This window comes from Prionailurus bengalensis, chromosome A1, assembly GCF_016509475.1.
Source record: "Prionailurus bengalensis isolate Pbe53 chromosome A1, Fcat_Pben_1.1_paternal_pri, whole genome shotgun sequence".
Lineage (NCBI taxonomy): Eukaryota > Metazoa > Chordata > Mammalia > Carnivora > Felidae > Prionailurus > Prionailurus bengalensis.
The window spans coordinates 26623526-26645912 of record NC_057343.1 but is presented as its reverse complement, the minus strand read 5'-3'; the positions used below and the strand labels follow the sequence as shown (position 1 = coordinate 26645912).

General features: G+C 45.2%; 1 protein-coding gene and 1 long non-coding RNA gene across 2 annotated transcripts; one reads left to right on the top strand and one right to left on the bottom strand.

Moving 5' to 3' along the window:
* The first annotated feature begins 158 nt into the window (after positions 1 to 158).
* LOC122482943 lies at positions 159 to 14467 on the top strand. Its single transcript, XR_006297257.1, has 3 exons — positions 159 to 548; positions 13188 to 13372; positions 14419 to 14467. It is a non-coding gene; the product is annotated as an uncharacterized LOC122482943 (long non-coding RNA).
* A 4267-nt stretch (positions 14468 to 18734) lies between these two features.
* SMIM2 (small integral membrane protein 2) lies at positions 18735 to 19605 on the bottom strand. Its single transcript, XM_043570625.1, is given in 2 exon segments — positions 18735 to 18773; positions 18775 to 19605. Coding segments are annotated over 2 exon segments (276 nt in total). The 5' UTR covers positions 19012 to 19605.
* Between the last annotated feature and the right edge of the window lie 2782 nt (positions 19606 to 22387).

The window sequence follows — 22387 nt, the reverse complement described above, 5'->3', positions numbered from 1 at the left end:
CTGGCCCGCTAGCCCTCTTGCGAGTCCGAGCGCGCCCTTGGGAAGCCCCGCCCCCGGCCGCCTCCGCAGTCCTATTGGCTTACTCTCCTGCCACTCAGCAGAGCGCCCGCCCCTGGAGTCGCGGGGAGGCGGGATCCCGAGTCTCCTCCCCGCGTTGGCGCCTCCTAGCTCGCCTTTCCAGGCGCTTCCCTGGCGGTAGGGTCTCTGACCCTGTAGACGTTTCAAGGCCTGCTGCCGACTGGCGTAGCCGCTTTCTCTTTGGATTCTCACCCTGTGAGATGGACACGGCAGGGAGAATTCAGCTTTACAGGTGGGAGAAGTAAAGGTCACAGAGGTTGAGTGACTCTCCAAGGAAGCACGTGCTGGGATTTTAGCAATGGTTCCAGACAGACCCGTGTTTTCTCCTTCCTAACGTTGGCCCAGTCGTTAACCGTTCAAAACTTATTTCGTCATCTGCGAAACGGGGACAATGATAGCCACCTTGTGAAACTGGTGTGAAGAACACAGAAAAGAACAGGAGAAGAATCTAGTGCGAGGACTGGCCTGTGGTAGGTTGTTCATGAATAGTATGTGTGTAAGCCTCAAACATTCCCAGATCTTCTGACTTCCAGGCTGGGACTTTTTGTGCTAAAGCAGTTTCAGAGGTCCAGAGAACTCGGAGGGTTCGGGGATATAGTCAAGGGATTCGGTGAGTTGTCACATAGGAGAGACCCCGCAGCAAAACACACTACTCTGAGGCAAATACTAAACATTGTTTTTACTACTACTGTTAATTAGATTATACTTTATTTTTTGTCAACTTTTGTCAGGCACCGTTCTCAACCTTGTTTGTTTACTCTTCACAATGCCCTGTGAGTTGCCTCCTATTAAAACGCTCACTTTAGGGGCGCCTGGGTGGCGCAGTCGGTTGAGCGTCCGACTTCAGCCAGGTCACGATCTCGCGGTCCGGGTGTTCGAGCCCCGCGTCGGGCTCTGGGCTGATGGCTCAGAGCCTGGAGCCTGTTTCCGATTCTGTGTCTCCCTCTCTCTCTGCCCCTCCCCCGTTCATGCTCTGTCTCTCTCTGTCCCAAAAATAAATAAACGTTGAAAAAAAAAAAAAACCGCTCACTTTAGAGAGGGGACACTGAGGCGCAGAGAGAGGTTAAATAACACATTCATGCTTAAAAAGCTGAAAGTCGTCAGAGCTGAGATTTATACCCAACCAATCTAGCCCATAAAGCCACGCATACTGATATTTGTGTTTCACGCTGTGACAAAATGGGGTTGTGATAAGATCTGTCTTTGATAATACATACTTTTGTCACCATCTACAAGATGCCTCTGACTTTTTTAAAACTCCTAAAGGGCAGGAGGAAGAAAAAACGAAACAGAGAGGCACCTAACTAAGTCCTTGACTGTGGACGGACTATATATGGGCTGATTATGAGAAACTCACATGCAGGCGCTATGTTTGGAATTCCATTTTAGCTGAATGTTCCAGACTGTCACATCCCTCAGTGTCTCCATGGAAGTGCCCACTATGGGAGAATGGCCGAATGACATGATTGGAATGGAATGCAACAGTCATCTTATCTGACCACACAGATACCTGCCAGGGGAGGAATGCCTCACATCCTCATGATAATTTTGAAGACTTTCTGAGAAGGTGATAATATTATCCAATTACCTCACGATCATAAGGTGTACTGTGTCGACTGCAAACCCTGTGGGCCTCATTCAGCAGGTATCATATCACAGAACAAGGAAAAAGAAAGATTGAGAGGGAGGGGGGACCTGGTAGCTAGGAGGAGACCAAAGACTCAAACTAAAGGTTAAAGCCTGTGAGATAGGAGCAGGGATTTGTCTAGAGGACAAATGTTGGATCAGGAAGTCCAGAAGGGATAATACCTACAGGGGAAAACTACGAACAGTTCTCCCTGGGAGCCAGGTCAGAGTTCCTGCTAAAGTGACATTGGCCTCTATAGCTGTGGTGGCCCTGAACTACACAATACGCTTCCATACACAGCTTCTGTTTGTCCAGAACACTCCTTTGACTCTTGCCCAATAAGAATCCCCAAGGTCTTGGGCTTCACCCTGCTCTTCTGTCTTCTCTTCCTCCACCTTTCCTGGTAAACCTGGGAAATTTGGAGCGTGAAGAGGGAGCCGAGTGGAGGCTACGTTTTGGCCAATAGTAGATGTTAGATGACGTTTGAACCTGACTGGTAGCAAAAGGAAGATACTTAGAGGGCCCTGTGTTCCCTTCCCCTTCTCCGTCCATATCTTTGTTAGGGGCAAAAATCACCCGTATCTGGGGCTGGGAAAGAGCAGAGAGGTACATAGACAACATCAGACGGGTCAGGGTGGTGCTGGGGGTTGGGTCTCAAGCGCTCTGTCAACATCCTGAGATGATATTCTAAGTGACCAGAGAAAATTCAGTCGCTATTAAAAAGGGAAATCTAGGGGAATCCTGGTAGAGAAATATCGGTTATGAGATTTTAGCAGTGTAATTACAGCAGAGACCGATGAGGCAAGAGGCTGTGAGCTAATGACACCATCTGCTTGGAAAGTGGAGTAAAGGGTGGCATGAGCAATAAAGTCTTACGAGACTGTGGATTAGACAGGTCAGAGGACAGCTCTGGCCTGTGGCTGCTGGACACATGAGACAGGAGCAAGGCAGTGGAGCTAAAGGCCCAGGGACAGATAGCCAAGCAGTGTGGCTTCTATTCCAGAAATGAAGGGGCTTCACCAAACCACCATCCCCCAAGCTCCTCCATCCCCACCAACTGGTGATTTTCTTCGTGATATAAGTTGTGTCTACTGTGTTGCTTAGTATTCATTCCAAGAATGTCCATGTACTTTTTCTTGGGCTTTTGTTGTACATCTGCTTGATTTGGGGTACATTTACTTTGTGCTGGGCTTTTAGTAATTGGCTATAAAATGCTAACCTTTCATAAGTGATCCTAAAAACATGATTTCTACACAGTATTCTGTGCATTTACGATCTTAGAAAGGGAGACTACAGTCTTCTTCTTACAAGAAGCAGTGGGCTTAGCAGACCCTTCTGAATAGCTTGGAAGGCATAAGCCAGGGAGACCCAGGCCGAGATAAGGAAAACAGTTCTTTCATTTGGAATCCGGAACATTTAAATATAGACACTTTGATGTTCACCTTGACACCATCATTAGCAAGTGGATTTTCTAAGTATTAAGTTGACACATGTGAAGTGCTGATACTCAGTTGTTTTTTTTTTTAATGTTTATTTTTGAGAGAGAGACAGAGACAGAGAGAGAGGATGAGCGGGGGAGGGGCAGAGAAAGAGGGAGACAGAATCCGAAGCAGCTATCAGCACAGAGCCCAACGCAGGGCTCGAACTCACGAACCACGAGATCGTGACCTGAGCTGAAGTCTGATGCTTAATCGACTGAGCCACCCAGGCACTTCCTCAATCATTTTTGATGCACAACAATGGTAACTTCATGTGGCTAAATCTTCTAGAATCTCAAATATACTAGGGGATGCTTAGCTTACCTGACTGAAGGAAAAAGACTGAGGAACTTCGGAGATCTAGATCTCTGTAGAGTGAGTATTCCTAATTGTAAACAATCCATTAAAAATAGTCTTGCAGGATATCTAATTAAAAACACTAGTTTTATTCATTTACTCATTCACTGTAACAGTAACAAAAATCATTGAGCATCTCCTATGTCTCAGTCACTGTGCTGGAGATAGAATAAAATGATGGTCCCTGTCCTGAAGACCACACCGAATAGGAGTAAAGGAGTAAGTATGACACTGTGGACAGTGTTATGGGAAGGAGGCCTGGGAGAACAGGAGAACAGCACAGAGAAGAAGCCATGAGGGTAGGATTCTGGGGAAAGAGAGGAGGGGATGAAGGAGGGAACGAGGGTGTGCTCTCATTAAAAGGTTTTGATGTAGGAGAGAAGAATTATAATTAACCAAATGGTCCAGGCAGGGAAGAGCATTCTACACAGAAAAGGGCAGAGACGACCACATGATTTAAAGAAACAATTTGTGCTTAGAGTGAGCATGAATTTATTAAATCTACAGAAAGACATTTCTTAAAGGGCTTTAAGTCAGGTGCCTTGTTGTATTCATGTTCGTAGACCCTGTGTTGAGTCTAGGACAGTGCCTAGCACATAGTAGGTGCCCAGTAGATGTTGAATTAAACTGATATGGAAGAATAAGCCTAAAGTGGAAATTTACTACATATTTAAAGGAAATTTTCTTCTCCCCTATTCCCTTTAGTCCATATTGATGAAGTTTCCATGTGTTCCTTGAAATCTTCTGTAAGAAAACATGCACTTCAGCTTATCTCTGAAAAGAGATGTAGTTATGTAACCTTTTAATGTGTGCATCTAAGTAGATATCAGAAGTATGTCTTGCCTTAGGGGCTTTTTCAGTTCCTTATTTGGAATATTTATTGTATACTCTCTATAGGCAAGGCAATATGCCAGGCCCGGGAACATAGTGGTGAATAGGACAAATATAGCCCCTGCATTCAAGGAGTTTAATATTTTGTAGATAAGACAGTTATTAAATAATTAAACAAACATTTTCTAATTATAATTTGCGTTAATAAAATGGAAAACAACACACAGATGCCATGGGAATTTATAACAGAGGGCATAGCCTAGTCTGATAGCAATTAGAAAGGTGCTCAATCAGAGGTTCTTTAAGGAATACATTTAAACTGGAATTAAATGGAGAGGAAGTAAGAGTGTTCTAAGCAGAGGGAACAGCATATGTGAGGACCATGAAGAAAGGGAAACTAGCCTTCTAAAAGAAGTGATTATGTGACTGCAACTGTATGCTGATGAAAACATCTCGTATGATCCTTGTAAAGTAAAATTGATTTATCTGTCATTTTAATCCAGAAGAACCTAGCACATGAGAAGGAAACCCATTTTGTTCATTTATTCCAGCACATATTAAATAATTGCTATGTGCCTGACACTTTGCTGGGCGCTGGAAATTAAGGAGAGAAGAACCTCATGAACCTCTAGAAGTTTGTGGCCTTATGGGGAAACAGGTGAACCAACACACCATTAGAATACAGTGTGGTTGTTTCTGTGCTTTAGGTAAAATACCCAGTGCGCAGGAGTGATACGATCTTGTTTGCCTGAGAGAGTCAGGGATGGCTCTCAGATGAGGTATCTGAGATCTGAAGGATGAGGCCATTCCAGAGAGTAAAAGCACCATATGAGGAAAGGGCATGATGTAGCTGGGGAAGAACAGTGAGTCATTGGGAATGACAAGGGAATGGGAAAGGAGGTGAAGTTAGAAGACTGGGCAGAAATTAGATCTTGAAGCATCTCAGAAAGAAGTTTTTCTTTTATTCTGTTGCCAATGAGGAGACTATACAGGAGAATATGAAAGAGAGAAGAATCTAGACAAACTGCAAGGCTTACAACTCAGGAAACTGAGTGATAAGAGGCATTCAGAGAGACCATGACCGCTCTTTACTTATTTTTCAGACTTCAGCACATGATCACCAAAAGAGCTGACATGTGCATTAAGACCTTGAGGTTTTTGATCACCAGACCACTGGTATTCTTAGGACTTCATATTCTTACAGCCAAAGAAAAGTCTTTGCAAAGACAAAAAAAAAAAAAAAGTCTCAAGAAAAATAAATTATTTATCAAGTCCCAGCCTCTCCCAAACACCTCCTCCTTTTTGACTCCCCCCAGTTGTATAGCTGAGGCAATATTAGTTGCCATGCATTATGTCATTACCATCGATAGCCAAATAACTACATAACCACCAGAGGGCAAATGAAAATGGCCATAAAGACACAGAGTAGTAATTATTTTTGCATTAGCACCAGCCACACTAATATCAACATAGAACAATTACCATCCCTAACCTCATAGTTATGCTATAACCTCCACATGTCTTGCAGGAGTAGATTGATGAATGGCATGGGAGGAATACGCAACAATGGGGCAGTCGTGCAGTGAGACCCCTGCATCCGATGTCTGTGGGCCATCAGCCACAACGTTGGTGGAAAGCCAGTGGGAGAAGTTGGCTTTGATTACCACTGATCTAGCCAGTCCCCAGGCAGAAACCATAATTCAGCTTCCCTTTCTTTGGGCCTCCAGGAAGTGAGCATTTGAGTGGGAGCAAAGCTACAGCAGTAATAACACAGCAGGCAGTGTCCTTTGCATTTTTATCTTGTTATTCTTCCCATCACTAGGCAACCATTCTTTGTGCTTAAAACTACACATCTTTCTACATTGTAACACCTTATTCTTTGAAGTAACCATTCTGGTGTGCAGTGTTCTTAGGGGATATCTATTCTATGTATTTGTTAGGTTAACACAATAAAAAAAAAACCAAGCCGTTTTGAACCTCCAGCCTGATTTAGTAGCTTTTCTGTGTTCTCCTAGCATCATATTAGAGCATGGATCATAAACTTCATTTACAATCGCATATTTGTTTGTCCATTTCTCCCTCCAGAATGAGTTCCTGGAGGGCAAGTACTATATCCTGTCTATGCTTGTAGCCACATCCAGCATCTAGCACAGTGCCTGGCTACTTGAACAATCCTCCATAACTGCTGGCTGGCTGGCTGGCTGGCTGGCTGACTGGAGATGAATGAATGTTTTCCCTGAAATTCAAGTTTGGTGGTCAAAAGTATCATTATTTGGTTTAAAGAGCAAGCCAGGCTAATTGGATAGACTTGGCCAGAAAGAATTAGGCAAAATGTAAGATAAAGAGATCTTGGCCTCTCTGGTTGGGGAGGTCTGACGTGGATGAGCCAGGTACCAGCTGCAGAGGCAAAGCCATTTTACTCTTCTGGCTAGGAATATCAAGTGACTTACCCAAGGATCTGAATAGCAGAATCACAATGAGCAAAATGGCTCATTATTGCTTAGGCCAGGAAGAAGAGCTCTCTCCAAGTAACTATTTGTGTCTTACGTTGGATACCCTAGAAGCAGAGCTTGAGACAAGGAGTCTTGTCTAAGTGATTTATTGAGGACATGCTCTCAGAAGAAAGGGAGTGAGCAGAAAAGGGCAGAGGAAATGCCAGGATGTGACCCCAGCTGCAATTTGATTACCGTGAGCTTTAGGATTGGTACCATCTGAAGACAAGGAAGATAACTCTTTGTTTCTCCTATACGCCAGTCTCTGGCTGTGAATTGTTGTTGGGAGGAGGGAACCATAACTGCCTGGTGAATACAACTTTTGTTTTAATGGAGAGCAATTCTCTGGGGAAGGGGGCAGCTGTGAGCTGTTAGTACTCAATTCCCAGAGCTGGGGGATGGGTACAGGGGCTAGTAAAAGTAGTCTAGGTATGGCACCAACAGCAGCTACTAGAATTGGGTAGTGTGAAATGATGTGGATTATAATAACCACTACCTTTTATTGAGCACCTATTACATGTCAAGTGTTGTGCTAAATGCTACATCTATATCGGTCTATCTATCTACCCATATAGTCCTTAGAATACAGCTATTAAATAGGTGATATACTACCATTTCCATTGGATGGATGAGGAAACCCAGAAAATACCATATTTCATGCTTAAAAGATTTCCTTTTTGCATCTACATTCCTATGGATAGAATCAGGATATTGCATATCCACCTAGCCTAAATTCCATGCATTCATTCAATTCATGAATTCCACCAGTGCTTTCGAGCACCTATTACATACCACAACCGGGCTAGGCCCTAAAGAATTATCAGTGAACTGATAGTCTTGGATCCTATCCTCAAAGGGCGGAACTAAGCCTCAGGCTCAGTTCTAATACCCATTGTGACCCATTTAAAAATATTGTTTGGACACCTGTTGTGTACCTTATGCTCCATCAGGCCTTGATCAACAAAGAATCTAGACCCCAGGCCTCTGTAGCAATCGCTTTGAATTCCTCACATAAAACATACTTCTGGGTTGGGAAAATCAGTTTTCAAGATTTTGTACAAACCGAGCACCACAGGCCCTTTCCCTGTGTGTGGAAGGATTGAACTTGGTGGTCTCCAAATCCCCTTCCAGCTCTCACAGCCTAGGATACCTTCTGATCATCCACTCTGCTCATGTCCAAATCCTTTGTGGGGGGACTGTTGTGGTCAGAGTCATGTGTCTACTTGGCCAGGCTGTAGTCAGGTACTGAACACTAATCTAGGGGTTGCTGTGGAAGTATTTTGTAGATGTGATTAACATCTACCTAAATTGATTTTAAGTAATGATTATCTTTGATAATCTGGGCTTTATGTAATCAGTTGAAAGGCCTTTAGAGCAAAACTAAGGTTTCCCTGAGGAAAAAAAAAAAAAAAAATTCCATCTGTGGACTGCAGCATCAGCCCCTACCTGAGAGTTTCCAGTTTGCTGCTGACCTGCCTTACGGATTTCAGACTTGCCAGTTAGCCTTAGAATCCCTTAAGCCAATTCCTTGAAATAAATCATTTTTCTCTTTGTCTCTGTCTCTCTCCATATATACATATGTATGTATACATATACATACATATATGTAAATGTATGTGTATATATACATATATATATATACAAAATCTCTCTGTCTTTCTGTACGTATGCATGTGTGTGTGAATATATATATAATATACATATATGAGTACTATAAATATACTATATATACCATATATATATATATATATATATATATATATATATATAAAATCTACTAGTTCTGTTTCTCTTGAGAACTCTGAGTGACACAGGGATCCACTGTGTCCTTTTTTTCTTATAATATTGTCTGATATGGATCAGTCTCGTATCTTGTGGTATGGATATTTAAGGCCCCCATCTGGGTTACTAGGAGGCAGACAAAGCACGTGCTTTAATCAATAACACAGGGGCACAAAAACATGAGAAAAGTTCAGCTTCTATTCAACTAACTTGTCCAGAATTTTGCAATCAGAAAATCATGCATGCAGTTCTGTGTTTTACACTTTGCTGGGATCTTTAAATTTTTTATCTGTATATGGGTGGGAGGGACTGTATCTTTTCATGTTAGGACCTATAAAGGTTTCATCCAGCTCTGTGTGTCCTCAAGTAAAATGTAAGCCCTATGAGGTCAGAGGCCAAGTCTTGTTTTTGTGTGTGTGTGACCCTACGGTATCTATATGGTGCTTAATAGACACTCACGTACACAGGACATGCTGCATCAGTGTAGTTTCATTTTATTTTATTCTCCAGAGTATGTTACCTTTGGGAAACAGAAAACTGGCTCAGGTAAATGTAGGTTTGTTTGTTTTTAGGCAAATCAGTGTACCATCTCCAGGGAGAAGTTCTCCTCAGTTGGAGATTTATATCTGAAAAGCATTTGAGAGACTAGCCCTTCTCTTGTTTCTCTGGCCATTGACAGGGAGCAGGTTACTGATATGCATCAGGCTTTGCAAGCACTTAAAGAAAGATTATTTTTCACAGCAGCACATGGGCTGTTCTAAGATAGGGACAAGCATTGCTGGCAGTGGGAGGAATTACAAGGAGCTTTTGCTGAGACTCAGTCTAGGCTCTTTCTTGAACACAACCTGGAATAGTAGTGTGATACGTAAACAGCAGGTGTCCAATAAATCGTGATCATAGGTGGACTGATTATTAACCCCTGGATTATTAACACCCTTGGTGGAGAAATTAGGGAAAGGTCGAGGTCCAGAGCAGAGCTTTCTTCAAGGCCTCCTGGAGAGCACTTCTATTTATCCCCTTTCACAGAAGTTGTTTGGAAACGACATGACAGTTATCCCAGGCAGGTGTTTGTGTGTATGGAGTCTGAGGATACTGAGTGATCAGCGGTCCTCCAAGCAAGTGAGCACGACTTTGCAGAGGGACAGATGTTCACCATCAGCTCAAGGTGGATGAGGTCAGCACCAGGTAGGGGCTGCCTATTGCTATGAACACCTGACCTGAGCCTTCCTCATGGTCTGAACCTTCCTTTGGCTATTGAACACAACACGTAATGTTGGTATGACCCAATATTTAATATTGGGTAAACAGCAGACGTCCAATAAATCAGTGTTCATAGGCCAGCTGAGACGTGATCCCTGAATTATTAACACCCTTGAAAGAGAAACTAAGGAGAGATCCATGTCCTTATACAAATAACTTCAGCTTCGCGTGAGAAGTTGTCAACTCAAAAAGACAAAGCATATTTATGGAGATCATAAGGGAGGGACTTCAAGTTGAGTCTAACCTATGATATGAAACTTCCATTAACCTGAGTGTGCACCCTGGGGTCTCCCATCCCTGGCCAAGGACGAAAAATAGTGTGCACCCTGAAATTGTGAAAATAGAGGCTAGATCTCGAGGCCCAAGAAGAATGTGGGGGCAGGTTTCCCGAATAAGCAGTTCCAGAGGATCAATAAGAAAATATCTCTGTGGAGGCGCCTGGATGGCTCAATCTGCTGGGCGTCCGACTTCAGCTCAGGTCATGATATCGCAGTTCACAAGTTCGAGCCCTGTGTTGGGCTCCGTGCTGACAGCTCAGAGCCTGGAGCCTGCTTCGGATTCTGTGTCTCCCTCTCTCTCTGTCCCTCCCCCACTTGTGCTCTCTCTCTCTCTCTCTCTCTCTCTCAGAAATAAACATTAAAAAAATTTTTTTAATTAAAAAAAAAAAAGAAAACATCTCTGTGTAACAGTGCCCCCAAAGCACTGAAAAGACAAAGAAAGAAACATGAAGGTCGAATAGCCTCCACCTCATAGGTCTCTGGAAGCTCCTTTTGCCGCACAAATTCTGTCACTTTCCTACTTGTCTCTGGTTCCTGCCTTCCCCCTTTCAATGGATTCCCCTCCACACTGGCAAGAGTGAATCTCTTAATGCCCTCTCCCCACTTAGCGCCTTTGAAGTAAAAGCCCACATCCATCACAGGATACTCAGAACCTTCCAGAACTAGCCCCAACCTCTTTCCAGCCACATTCCCTTTGTGCCTCCCTTCACATTCTCTTTGGTCACAATGGTTTCACATTCTTTTAATGACTCCTTATTCTTTCAGCTTCTAGGCCTGAAATGCCCTCAGCAAAGTTATCAGAAGCTCACCAATCCTTCTAGGCCCAGTTCAAATGGGGTTTCCACCTCCTCGGGCTGAGTCCATCTGTCTTTCCTCGGTGCTTTCCTAATATTCCTCCTTTCTGTGTGCTGTTGTACTCTAATTGTACAGTACATTCATACTTCAATTCTCACCAGCGTGTGAGCTTCTCAAAGCCAAGGGCAGTGTTTTATTCTTTTTGAAAACTCTTTGCCTCATTTGGTCTTTGTCACTTAATAGATCCTCAATAAATAGAGTTGGACAAATGAACCAAATAATCAGTCCAGCAGCTTAGATCTCCAAGCCCGACCTTCTGACCTTCAGCTCACACTCAGGTATTTTTCTCAAGCATTTTCCATTTGACTGTTGCTCTGAAAATCCATGCTCATTGCTGTGTCTGACTTGCACCGCTCCCTCGTATTTCCATATATTCTGTATATTCATGGTGCCTCAATGCGTAATTTGTACTCATATTGCAGGAAATGATACAGTCTTCTCAAAGACTATATTGCATCCAGCATTAAGCAGTGAATACTACTTAAGTCAATGATTTGTGATATTTTTCTGTCATTCAATTCTGTGCTCTGAAAAAAAGAGATAATGGCAGGCAGGATCAAAATCTGGTTCAGAATTCCAGGAATATCCACTATTAGAGGGATGGGGACTTGGATACCCTCGCTGCCTTCCTGCACTTATTCTATATTTGAGAGTTGCCCTCAAATACACACGGACCCCGCTTTGATTCCTTGTTCAGGGAAAGGCTGATTAGTGACCTCCCAGAAGTCAGGTGCAGCCCTTGGGCCAAGACAGAGGCAAGACATAGGCTGTGACACCCCCTCCCGGCCTCCAAAGACCTTGCTTAGTAGGGGTGGGGTGTGGGTGCTCTGCCCTTCAGAGGAGAATCATGTTTGTAACCAAGGCATAATTCAGCTTGAATCAACACCCAGAACAAGCAATAACAAACGAGAGCTTTTTGTCATTGCTGTAGCTCCATGAACAAGATTATCTAAGCAATTAGAAGATAATTATTGTCTACATTCAGAAGGACAGAAGTGTCAGAATGAGACCAGCAGAAGCAGTGACATGGTGGATAATTTATTAGTTGTTGAGTGGCTGTTTTTCTCTCTCCAGGACTTTGTGAGAGAAACATCCAAATGCCACAAGTACATCCCCGGGGAGCCGCAGGGTGGCAGGAGCCCAGGGTGTGGGAACATAACTGCCTTTTATCTGCTCTGATTTGGGCTTTATCAAATCTTTTGGCTCCCAAGGCATTCTGCAGCAGCAATGTTCATGATGTCCTGGGACTGGGCCCATTCTGCCAGCTGCAGAGCGCACAAGAGCCCAAGGGTCTGCAGAGGCTTCTAGCTCTTCCTCCTAGGCCTCATAGTCTGTGCTGGCTGCACTTTGGATAAGCTCTGACCAGGTTCCTTTCTAAGTTCTTCTGAGGCTCCAGCCTTGTCTCCTTTCATTCCAGATTGATTTCTTCTGGGCTCTGTGCCTGTGGGAGACTGTAAGGCTAATGATAAACAAATACAGGGGTAACAATGGGTTTTGCCCCCTTAGGAGAGAGTGGTGGGGCATAAAGACTTTTGTAGGACTCTAGACATCTACCTGTCCATCTGTCTGTTCATCTGTCCATCCTCACCTAAATCTATACATCCATATATGCATCTATACACACATACATTCATTCAGTAAAGCTCTGTTGTGCTCATTCTGCTCAGAGACCAGGGAGATTTTGCAATGAGGTTGCTCATAGCAGAGAGGAACACAGACAAGAAGCCACATAAGCATCAGAGATCATTCTCTCCCATCAGCTTGGAGGCTCTAAGGAGACACAGAGATACCCACACACTCCGCAAAGACCAAGCAATAGTTTATACATAAAGTTTCAGCTTCCCAGGAAGATTTAAATAGGTGAAACCTACTGTTGCCAGTGTTTGGTCATATAAAGGACACTCTGAGCCCTGTGGTGACCATCCAGAGCTCTCTATCTTGTCTGCGTTTTCTCACACCAAGGCCCCTACTTTCCCTATATCCCCACGTTCCTACACACACCCAGACACACCCAGACACACACACACACACACACACACACACACACACACACACCCTTTCCATTTGCACCAGCCATACCCAGGCATTGCAGCTCTCTGACACAATGAGTTGTTTCATACCTTTGTTGTCCTTCTGTTCTGTCTTCCAGGGCCTGGTGAGACCAGCACAGTTCCTGGACAGGGTCCACCACCTCCATCACTGTGCCTTGTCCCTGTCTTCCTTGCACTAGTGTGTGTGTGTAATCACAGGTCACCTACTGACTATGTGCATGGAAAGCTCACTTATCTTTGCATCTGTGGGACCCAGAACAAAAGCCATGAAGTATTTTGAAACGTAAGTAATGTTAAATATTCAAGTATCTTTATTGCTCATTATATTTCTCTCCTATTCATTTGTTCACTAATACAATGTCAGATGCTTATTGAATACCTACTGTGTGTCAGGCTATATGCTCAATCCAATTTTTATGGTCTCTTCCCTTAAAAATGTCCTAAACCAGCATCTTAAAGGGTTGTGCTAATAGTGTGTGTTCAGGTTTTGGGGTGAGTAGGAGAAAAAAATTACCAGCTTATATTTACACAAGTGATTTATGCTTTTTACAAAGCATTTTAGAATCCTTTGATCAAGATCATGCATGGTCAGGTAAGGAGGGTTTTGCTTATTCCAACTCGGTGACACTGGGAGGCAACATGGTTCTAAGATCTGAGCTATGTGTCCTCTCTGGAGCGAGTATATGTGCTCACCAGCTCCGGATGCCACTTTGAAACAGGGGTGGGTAACAGATGGCATTTGTGCCACTCAAAGCATTGCAGGTGGCACTCAGCCACTTTGCCACATTACTATCACTTTGTACTCTTTTTCTCCCTTTCCCTTCTTTCCCTCTCCTATTTGCTGTCTTTCCTTTCCCTTCCCCTTTCTCTCTCCCAAATGATACTCTTATCCCATTCATAGGTACCCTTAGGTTTTGCTTAGCATCTGACACTTGATTTACTTTCATTCCTAAACTGGATTACACTGAAACTGCAGAATGTGAAATGAGGGGAGGGAAGAGACAAAACTGGTCCAGCCTCTGTGTCCCTCAGGATGACTCTATTCCCTGCCCGACACCCTGAGGTGAAGGAGCTGCACCAGCTGCTCAGCCTGGGCCATAAACCAAGAAGGACCCAGGAAAGGGATAGTGTGGCATTGTCCGGCTTAAGCTGAAGACCTTCAAAGATACACTCAGCTCTGTGCAGACAAGGGTCTGGAAACGGAGCCTAGGCTTTCTCCTTAGGGCTTCACATTGTTGCAAAGCCAGGGAACAGGAGCAGAAAGGCAGTGCTTGCTGGGCGCTTGGGTGGCTCAGTCAGTTAAGTGTCTGACTCTTGGTTTCTGCTCAGGTCATGATCTTGCAATTTTGTGAGTTCCAGTCCCGCATCCGGCTATGCACTGACAGTGCAAAACCTGCTTGGTATTCTCTCTCTCTCTCTCTCTCTCTCTCTGCCCCTCCCCTACTTGTGCTGTCTTTCTCAAAATAAATAAATAAATAAATAAATAAATAAATAAACTTAAAATTTTTTTTAAATAAAGAAAGGTGATGCTTGCTTTCACCCAACACACACAGAAAACCCCTTTCTCCCAGCAGTGGTTTCTCCAAACCCTGCCCGGGAATACTGAATCTTGACTGACCCTGATTTATTAGAGCAGAAGAGGAAAAGAAACAGCAGGCCCTAAATGTCAAGGTGAGGCGTGTAGCCTGGCAGAACGAGAGCCAAGAGTGTTCTGTGGGGTGGAGCACGTGACTAGGATCCTCAGGCCCAGAGGGACCAGGAGCCAGTTCAAGTGGGAGGTGTCGGGAATGCAAAGTCGGCTGTAGACTCAGCACATTAAAAATGTCAAGAACAAGGCAGAGAATAATGCGAGGGGAAGAGCGCCTTCTGTTTTGTGGGAGGCAGGTTACGAAATGTTAGAAGCGCACGTTTGCTTTCACGTGTCTGCTTGGTTGCAAGTCCAATGTGCTGTCTGCTGAGACCCAAGAGAACTGATGGGGAAGTGGCATCCAGGAACCTGCTCCCATTCCAGGGAGTTCTGGCTCTGCCTTCCTGTGCTCCAGAGATTCTCCTGCTGCTGCATAAAGAGGAATTTACAGAGCAAGTTGATCCAGGCATGCTCAACGAAAAGTGAGCATTTATGGTGCTACTCACCAGGCCTGAAAGCTAGTAAGGAGTAGCTGACCCTGCACCTGCCCAGAAGTCCATGTGGCCAGCAAAACAAGGTAGAATAGGGAAACTCCAGGCTTACTTCAACTTGGCATCATTATTAAAGGCATTGAGGGGTGGGGAGCCTGGGTGGCTCAGTTAGTTGAGTGTCTGACTCCTGGTTTCTGCTAAGGCCATGATCCTGCAATTGGTGGAATCCAGCCCCACACTGAGCTCTGCACTGACAGTGCAGAGCCTGCTTGGGATCTTGCGCTCTCTCTCTGCCTCTTTCTCTCTCTCTCTCTCTCTCTCTCAAAATAAATGGATAAACTTAAAAAAAAATAAGGACAGTGAGGTCAGTTCTCTATATTTCTTACCCCTGCAATCCTGATGCAGGGGCCCTCCTGGATATGTAGGAGAAGAGATTCTTCCAACCTGAAAAACTCTATAATTTATGACTACCATAGTCACAGTCTTCATGTCCAGTGGCTGAAAAGGAGCAACACCCAACCAGGAAATGCACCCTTGCCACTCTCAGCAGGAACCTGGCTGTGTTGACAGCCCCCACATTTGAGGTGCCCCTGGGAGGAAGGAGCTGGGCCACTGTCTTAGGGCCAACCAACAGAACTTAGTTTCCCCATTGGCAAAACTGGAGTAACAACACCTGCCCCATTCACCTCCAAGAGTTGTAGGCGGACTCAAAGAAGCCCACTCAAGTATCTGGAAGCACCTTGAAATGGAAGGGATGCTCATTGCTCAGCCTTGGCCTTTTACAGTGGTTTTGGGCCCTGAGGCAGCGGTCTAACTAACTGATCTCTCAAAGGGATCTTTCCCTCATCCCTGAGTGCAGTATTCTGCTCTGGGAGGGCTGGATGTCCTTTGGTCTAGAGCACACTAGGCCATTGTTGGCCATAGGTCCAGGCAGACCAAGTCCGAGGCCAGGACACATTCAGGGGACTTCTCAGAACATCCTCTGGGGATGGGCCGAGCAGGTCTGCTTGCTGCCTGGGTGGTGCCCAGCCCCTCCTATCTCTTCTTTTACCTCTGTGTCAAACAGCAAATTCCTGAATCACTATACAAAGTGGTGGTTGGAGCGATGTAACTTCCCCCAAACATGGCTCGGGACCAGTGACAACACCAGCCACCATGCTTAGCATGAACACATTAAAGCCCCTGTGATGTCAACAGAGAAGCACATGTCAGTTGGGCCCAATCTGTCCAGCTAAGTCAGGGAATGCTTGCCAGTCCCTCAGGATGGGCTGCCCTAAGGGTGAACTCGATGCCCGAGGGGTGGAAAAACTAACCATGCTGGAAGAGGACTGAAGGTTTATCACACAAGCAAACAGTGGGGACAGTGCTCGGGTCTGTAACAATGGTAACAGTATCCATTGTAGTATTCAGTGTGGGCTCAGCCAAGGTCCTTGGGGAGTAATAGTGTGGGGAGGTGCGCTGAGCCCTACACCCAGGCTTCGAAAGAAAAGCTCTTATCGTTACCCAGTTAAAAACAATGTAAGCAAAGCAACTCTGTGATGGAAACATGTTGATGGTGAGGGAGAGACTTGAGGGAGACGCTGAGCAGTTCCCAGAATACATTCCCACGTAAATTCGAAGAATGCTAGTGGAGAGAAGCCACTGCTCGCTCTCCTTTAAGCCAAATAATATCTTCCTGCCGGAACAGAGTTGTTCTTGGCAATTGGAAGTAAATGTGAGGAGGGAATCAAAACATGATGCCTGAGAAAGGAATCCATAAGAAATCTGAAGGCAGGGACATGGTGAGATATAACAAAGAAAGATGAGTTGGTGGCGGGAACAAAGGTTAACTGTAGTGGTGGCGCATTGGCTCTTAGGATACGGTTGGTGACGGCATGCACTTGGTAGTAAGGCTGGGGCAGGAAGGCTGCAGTGCATCCTTGCACCTCCATTCTGAGGGCTCAGCAGAGGGTCCCTGTCCAGCCATGGTGACCTCAGGTCGGGTGTCCAGAAGCTGAGGCCCTAGCCCCCGCTGCCTCCTTGCACCATTTCTGAACGACCCTCCAGGGCCGCATCAGTGAGGCCTCACCTTGCGATGCAGAAGGTCAACACAGAAGGTAGTGAAGCCTGGCAGAGAGTACTTCCTTCCCTCCACATTCAGTTACTGGAACTGCCTCTGGTGGACTTTGGCAAGTCTGACAAATGGCAGGAGAATCTGGAAGAATTTCTTGGCTGGCAAAGGGGAATGGATGGTTGGGCACAGACCTGCTGCTGTAGTTCTTTGTACTAAAACTGTAGATGGCGGGCAGAAAGGGCAGCTTCCTTTCACTTCTTGTCACAGCTCATCCCCTCCTGCCTATGTGCAAACTCCTCAGGTATTAGCATTTGGGTAAAGATGAAGTTCTCTGCGGTGGAAAGAACAAATTCATCCCAAACACTATACATTCCTGCTTAGAGGCATCACGGTGTTCGGGTGAATCACCAGGCAGAGACGACCACACTTGCCCAACTCCAACATCCTTGACTCACAGAGCCACTCATGTAGACTAATACCCACTGTTTATGCGGGCACCTTTCTCCAAGTGGCTGGAAGTGGTTTACAAGCTGCTGGCTCATCCTCAGCATGTCCCCTGCAGGGAGAGCAAAAGGTGGGGAAGGATGAAGGGTAGACATAATCGTCTGCATTTTATGTGGGGAAACTGAGGCTCCAGCAAGCCCTCGAGTGAAATGTGCAGACATGTGTGAGTCAGACACTGCCCGTGGAAGAGCAAAAATGAGTGATTCTGAATCCTACATGGACTGTATTCTCATACAGCCTTAAAACAGGTGAGCCAAAATGCAGATTCACTGTATTTTATGTTTATAACCCATTTCCCAGCCCTCATACCATCTGTGACTTCTGCTCCATCTCAGTGTGACACTTTTATTAACTTTAGAGGCCTCTTGACCATCCTTTCCTCCTGACCTACCCCCAGCTCTGACAGGTACCCCATTCCTGACATTTACTTCATTCTTGGTCATCACCTGATCCTCAGTATTTCTCCCATTGTGAATCTCTACCATCCTTTCCCCTTACCTGTTCCTAATCCATATACCTTAATTCCCCCAGGTGGGAATGGCAATAAGGTAAAGATTTGGGCTGGAGGGAAGTTCACAGATGGAGTATAAAATGTCCATGTTACTCACCATTTGTTTCTGAAAATCAGAACATTTATTGGCTGAAAATTTAGGCCAAATCTAAATATCTTCATGTCAAAGTAGCTGTAATAAAGCAGCTCTACTAGAATAGCTGCATTCAGGGGCACCTGGGTGGCTTAGTTGGTTAAGCGTCCAACTCTTGGTTTCAGCTCAGGTCATGATCTCACAGTTTGTGAGTTCGAGCCCCGCGTCGGGCTGTGCACTGTCGGTGTGGAGCCTGCTTGGGATTCTCTCTCTCTCCCTCTTTCTCTGCCCCTCCCCCGCTTGCTCTCTCTGTCTCTCTCTCTCAAAATAAATAAACTTAAAAATTAAAAAAAAAAAAAAAAAGCTGCATCCAAAGGACTGAAAATCTAGATGTCACCTGCTTCTGGCACCTGACTGTGGTCCTCTTTCTCTGTGGCCCCATCTTCTGTTCTGCTGTATTTCAGTGTGTGGTTATTCAGAAGACGAGTTAGCACCAGGGCAGCTTTACACTGTGTTGTTCCAAGCAAGGACTATGTAGGTCTCCCAGATGAAACCCGTCTAGAAGCCGAACAGGAGGCTAATGGCATGGCCATGTGTGTCTAGCTCCCCATGAGGCAGCCAGGCTGGCATCAGTCCTTTCCCCAACCTCCTTCCTGCCCCCATCCACCCACGAGCTCTTGTTGGGTCAAAAATGCAGTTCTCTGGTGGTGCCAGACAGCCAGATGATGCTGGAAAAAAGAAAGAAAAAGCAAAAGCAGACTTCTAAATTAAGCACAAGTCTCATTTATAAAAATAAATAACCACAGCCTAGCAACATGCTGACAGCTCAGCTTCCCTTCGTGATGTAACCTCTGTGGCTGGAGCCGGGGATGACACAGCCTTCAGAGGGCCCCACACCCTGGCCCCTCCCCGTGCAGAGTACTCATCTGGAGAGTGCTGACAGTAGCACTTTGAGGACCCAGCTTCGCATTCAAGGCCAACCAAGGGCCAGGCTCCATAGGGAGCGGAGAAGAGCCAGAGCTTTCCAGAGCTTTCCAAGCTTAACGAGGCTCCTAAACACCTACAAACTCTTGGCAGTAACTAACACACCTGAAGCAAAAGCAGATGAAGTTGTTTGGGCTGTTCTGTTGAAACAGATGCCCCTCCTTGAGACCACAACTTCTCTGTTCACCACTGAACGCCCAGTATCCAGCTTAGCACATGGCACATGCTGGGCCCTCAATAACTGTGACGGAAGACTGGATGGAGGTGGACGTGAATGGGTGGGTGCTGCCATCCCATCATCTCTGCCCCTCCAGCTCTGCTCTAAGTGGTGTGAACCCCAGAACATGAAGAGAGGCATAATCTCCCAACTATGACATGTACCAAAGAGGCAGTGCTCCCTGGGACTTGAGCCAGCAGCTGGGGCGAGCACCTGCAAGGTGATTAAAGGATTTAGTCTTTTACTTCCCCGGGGGCAGGCAGTGCGGCCTTCACACATGGAGAGGGGCACAGGGGGTGGGATGTGCACTCGGTAGGAATTGTCAGTTCTCCTGCACCTTCTCTCATCGTTTAGGCAGTATCAGCTCCATGGGTGAGGTATGGCTAAACAGAGAAGCTACCGAACAAAACAGTACATGAGTTTCGGGTGTTAGTCCTTTGGGAAACCAAGTGGAGTCCATAATGCCCTTGGAGTCTCAATGGGCCAAACGCATCAGAAATGGAGACAGTACAGAAGATTATATCCTATCTCCGACCCTCTCAAGTAATGAAATTATTAGGTGAGGCCAGGGTGATTCTGACAGTCCCCAGAACACTGAATATTAAGTTAACTTCTGAATCCCATGAGGATGCTGGTGAGGTTGGAAGGGACAGCCTTGACTCCTGGGAACAGTGTTTCTGGTGATGTTTCACATACTCCCTAGTGATCAGAGAGTGGTTGAAGACAGCATGCCAGAGTCATAAGTCACCATCTCAGAGCAGGGGCCCTAGGTTAAAAAGATCAGAGAAATTAGCCCACATTTCAGAAATCTGTCTTCAGACACCCATGTCTGGTCTGGCCAGAAGCAGTAAAACCACATCTGTGTCACTAAGAAGAAGGTTCTTAATTAAATTCAGATGTACAAGAATATATTACCAGTCTATTTTCAGAATAATAATCTATAATGGACAAAAAAAAATCTAAACAGCAGCATAAGTGGTATAATAGCATTGGGCTATTAGCACACAACAAAAAAGCAGGACGCCTCACAGGCTCAGATCATTTCAATCCCACAGCCTTCCGGAGCACCACAGCTGTGGCACTCAGACATTTAGGAAGAGGGACTCCAGCAGTGACCTGATTAGGGGTGTGACCACAGGGACACAGCCCCAGCATATAGAGGGTAAGCATGTGGACTGGTCAGGGTACCCTCAAATCTACAGTGACATCTCTTTGGTGACTCTAAGAGTGATCCTCTCCAGAGCAGACCAACTGTGGCCTTCACAACCACAGTCCTGGGCTCTAGCCTGGGGAGGGCACCGTGTGTCCCATGGGTTCCTAACGCTCTTGCCCAGGGCTCCCACTTGTGAAATGGCTGCATAGTGATAACATGCCATTTACCCCATTCTCTATAGGTGTTACAAAGATTTGCGAGAACGGAATCCAAAAGTCGGCTTTGTGACCTTAACTACTTGGAAACTCAGTTTCCTCATCTGTAAAATGGGGAGAATAGAAACTCTGTCATCTGCCTCCCAGGATTGTGTGAGGATCAAATGGTATACTGTTCTGTTCAAATACTTCTCAGTCTGCAAGCTCTCGTTCTGTGTGGTGATATTGTCTAAATTGTAAAGGTATACAATGAGAAGTTTGTTTCTGATGTGGGTAATGAGACTTCCTTCATCAAAAAGTTCCAGGGTGCTGCCTGGTTTTCAGTGTGTCGGGGCTTGGTCCATTCTAGGCATATTTCTTCTCTCTCTTTTTTTTGTTTTTTGTTTTTTGTTTTTCCAGAGACCCTTGGCCTCTTCCCTTGGCCTCCCATACAAAAGACTTCTAACGTGTGTGTGTGTGTGTGTGTGTGTGTGTGTGTGTGTGTAGCTGTTTCTCTCCCCTTACCATCCCTGAAAAAGTGCTAGGATTCTAGAATGCATGTGAAACTTTGAGGGGCATGCTTGGTCTACCCCTTCACTCTGCAGATAAAGGCCCAGGGCACAGACACTTCCACACTTATGGCAGTCATGCAGTCATACTCATGCATGAAACTCATGGAGTTTCACTTGCCCTGTTCCTGGCTTCTCTTACAGCCTGGTGATGCCTGACCTTCACTGGGTCTTTGAGGCCACGGCTCACATTCAGGTCCTCCCTCCCTTCATAATAGCCACATTTCCCCCAATTTTGAGTGGGTAACTATGACTTAAGTTAGGTTTGTTATTTAGGATATGGGGGAGGGCTCACTGAGTGACAGTTTCTCTACCATCTGTTTACCTTCCTCTCCAGAAGATGAACTTACATCAATATTTTTACTAAAAATTGAGGTTATTTTGTGTGAAACTCTCCCCTGGTTTTCTTCATACTTACCTGTCCATATGAAGAAGGGTCTTTTATTTTGTCTGTGACAACAACTTTACATGTTTGCTAGGCATAAGGTGACTAATTATCCCGGTTAACCCAAGACTGAGGAGGGAGTGCCTGGGACTTTCAGTTCTAAAAATGTCTCAGGCAGACCAAAACAAGTTGATTTCCTCAGTAGACCACATACCCTGTCCCATTTCCAAACTCAAATTATTGAGTGAATTGATACCAAATAATACCACATTGCTATGTGAGATTGGAAGCCACGAAGAAAACTGGAATGGATGAATGAATGAATGAATGAAATTATTTGTTTTTAAAAAAAACATCCACGAATGGGGGGAGAGAGAGAACCAGGAGGAGAATATCCTACTATCCAGGTGAACAGAAGAAGACAACATTTCCATTAAAGGATTCGTGTAAAAATGTAGATCCCATTCATCAAGAAGAAAAAAGCTTGATGGTAAATCAGGGCAATTCATATTACATAAGAAACAGACCGCAATAGTG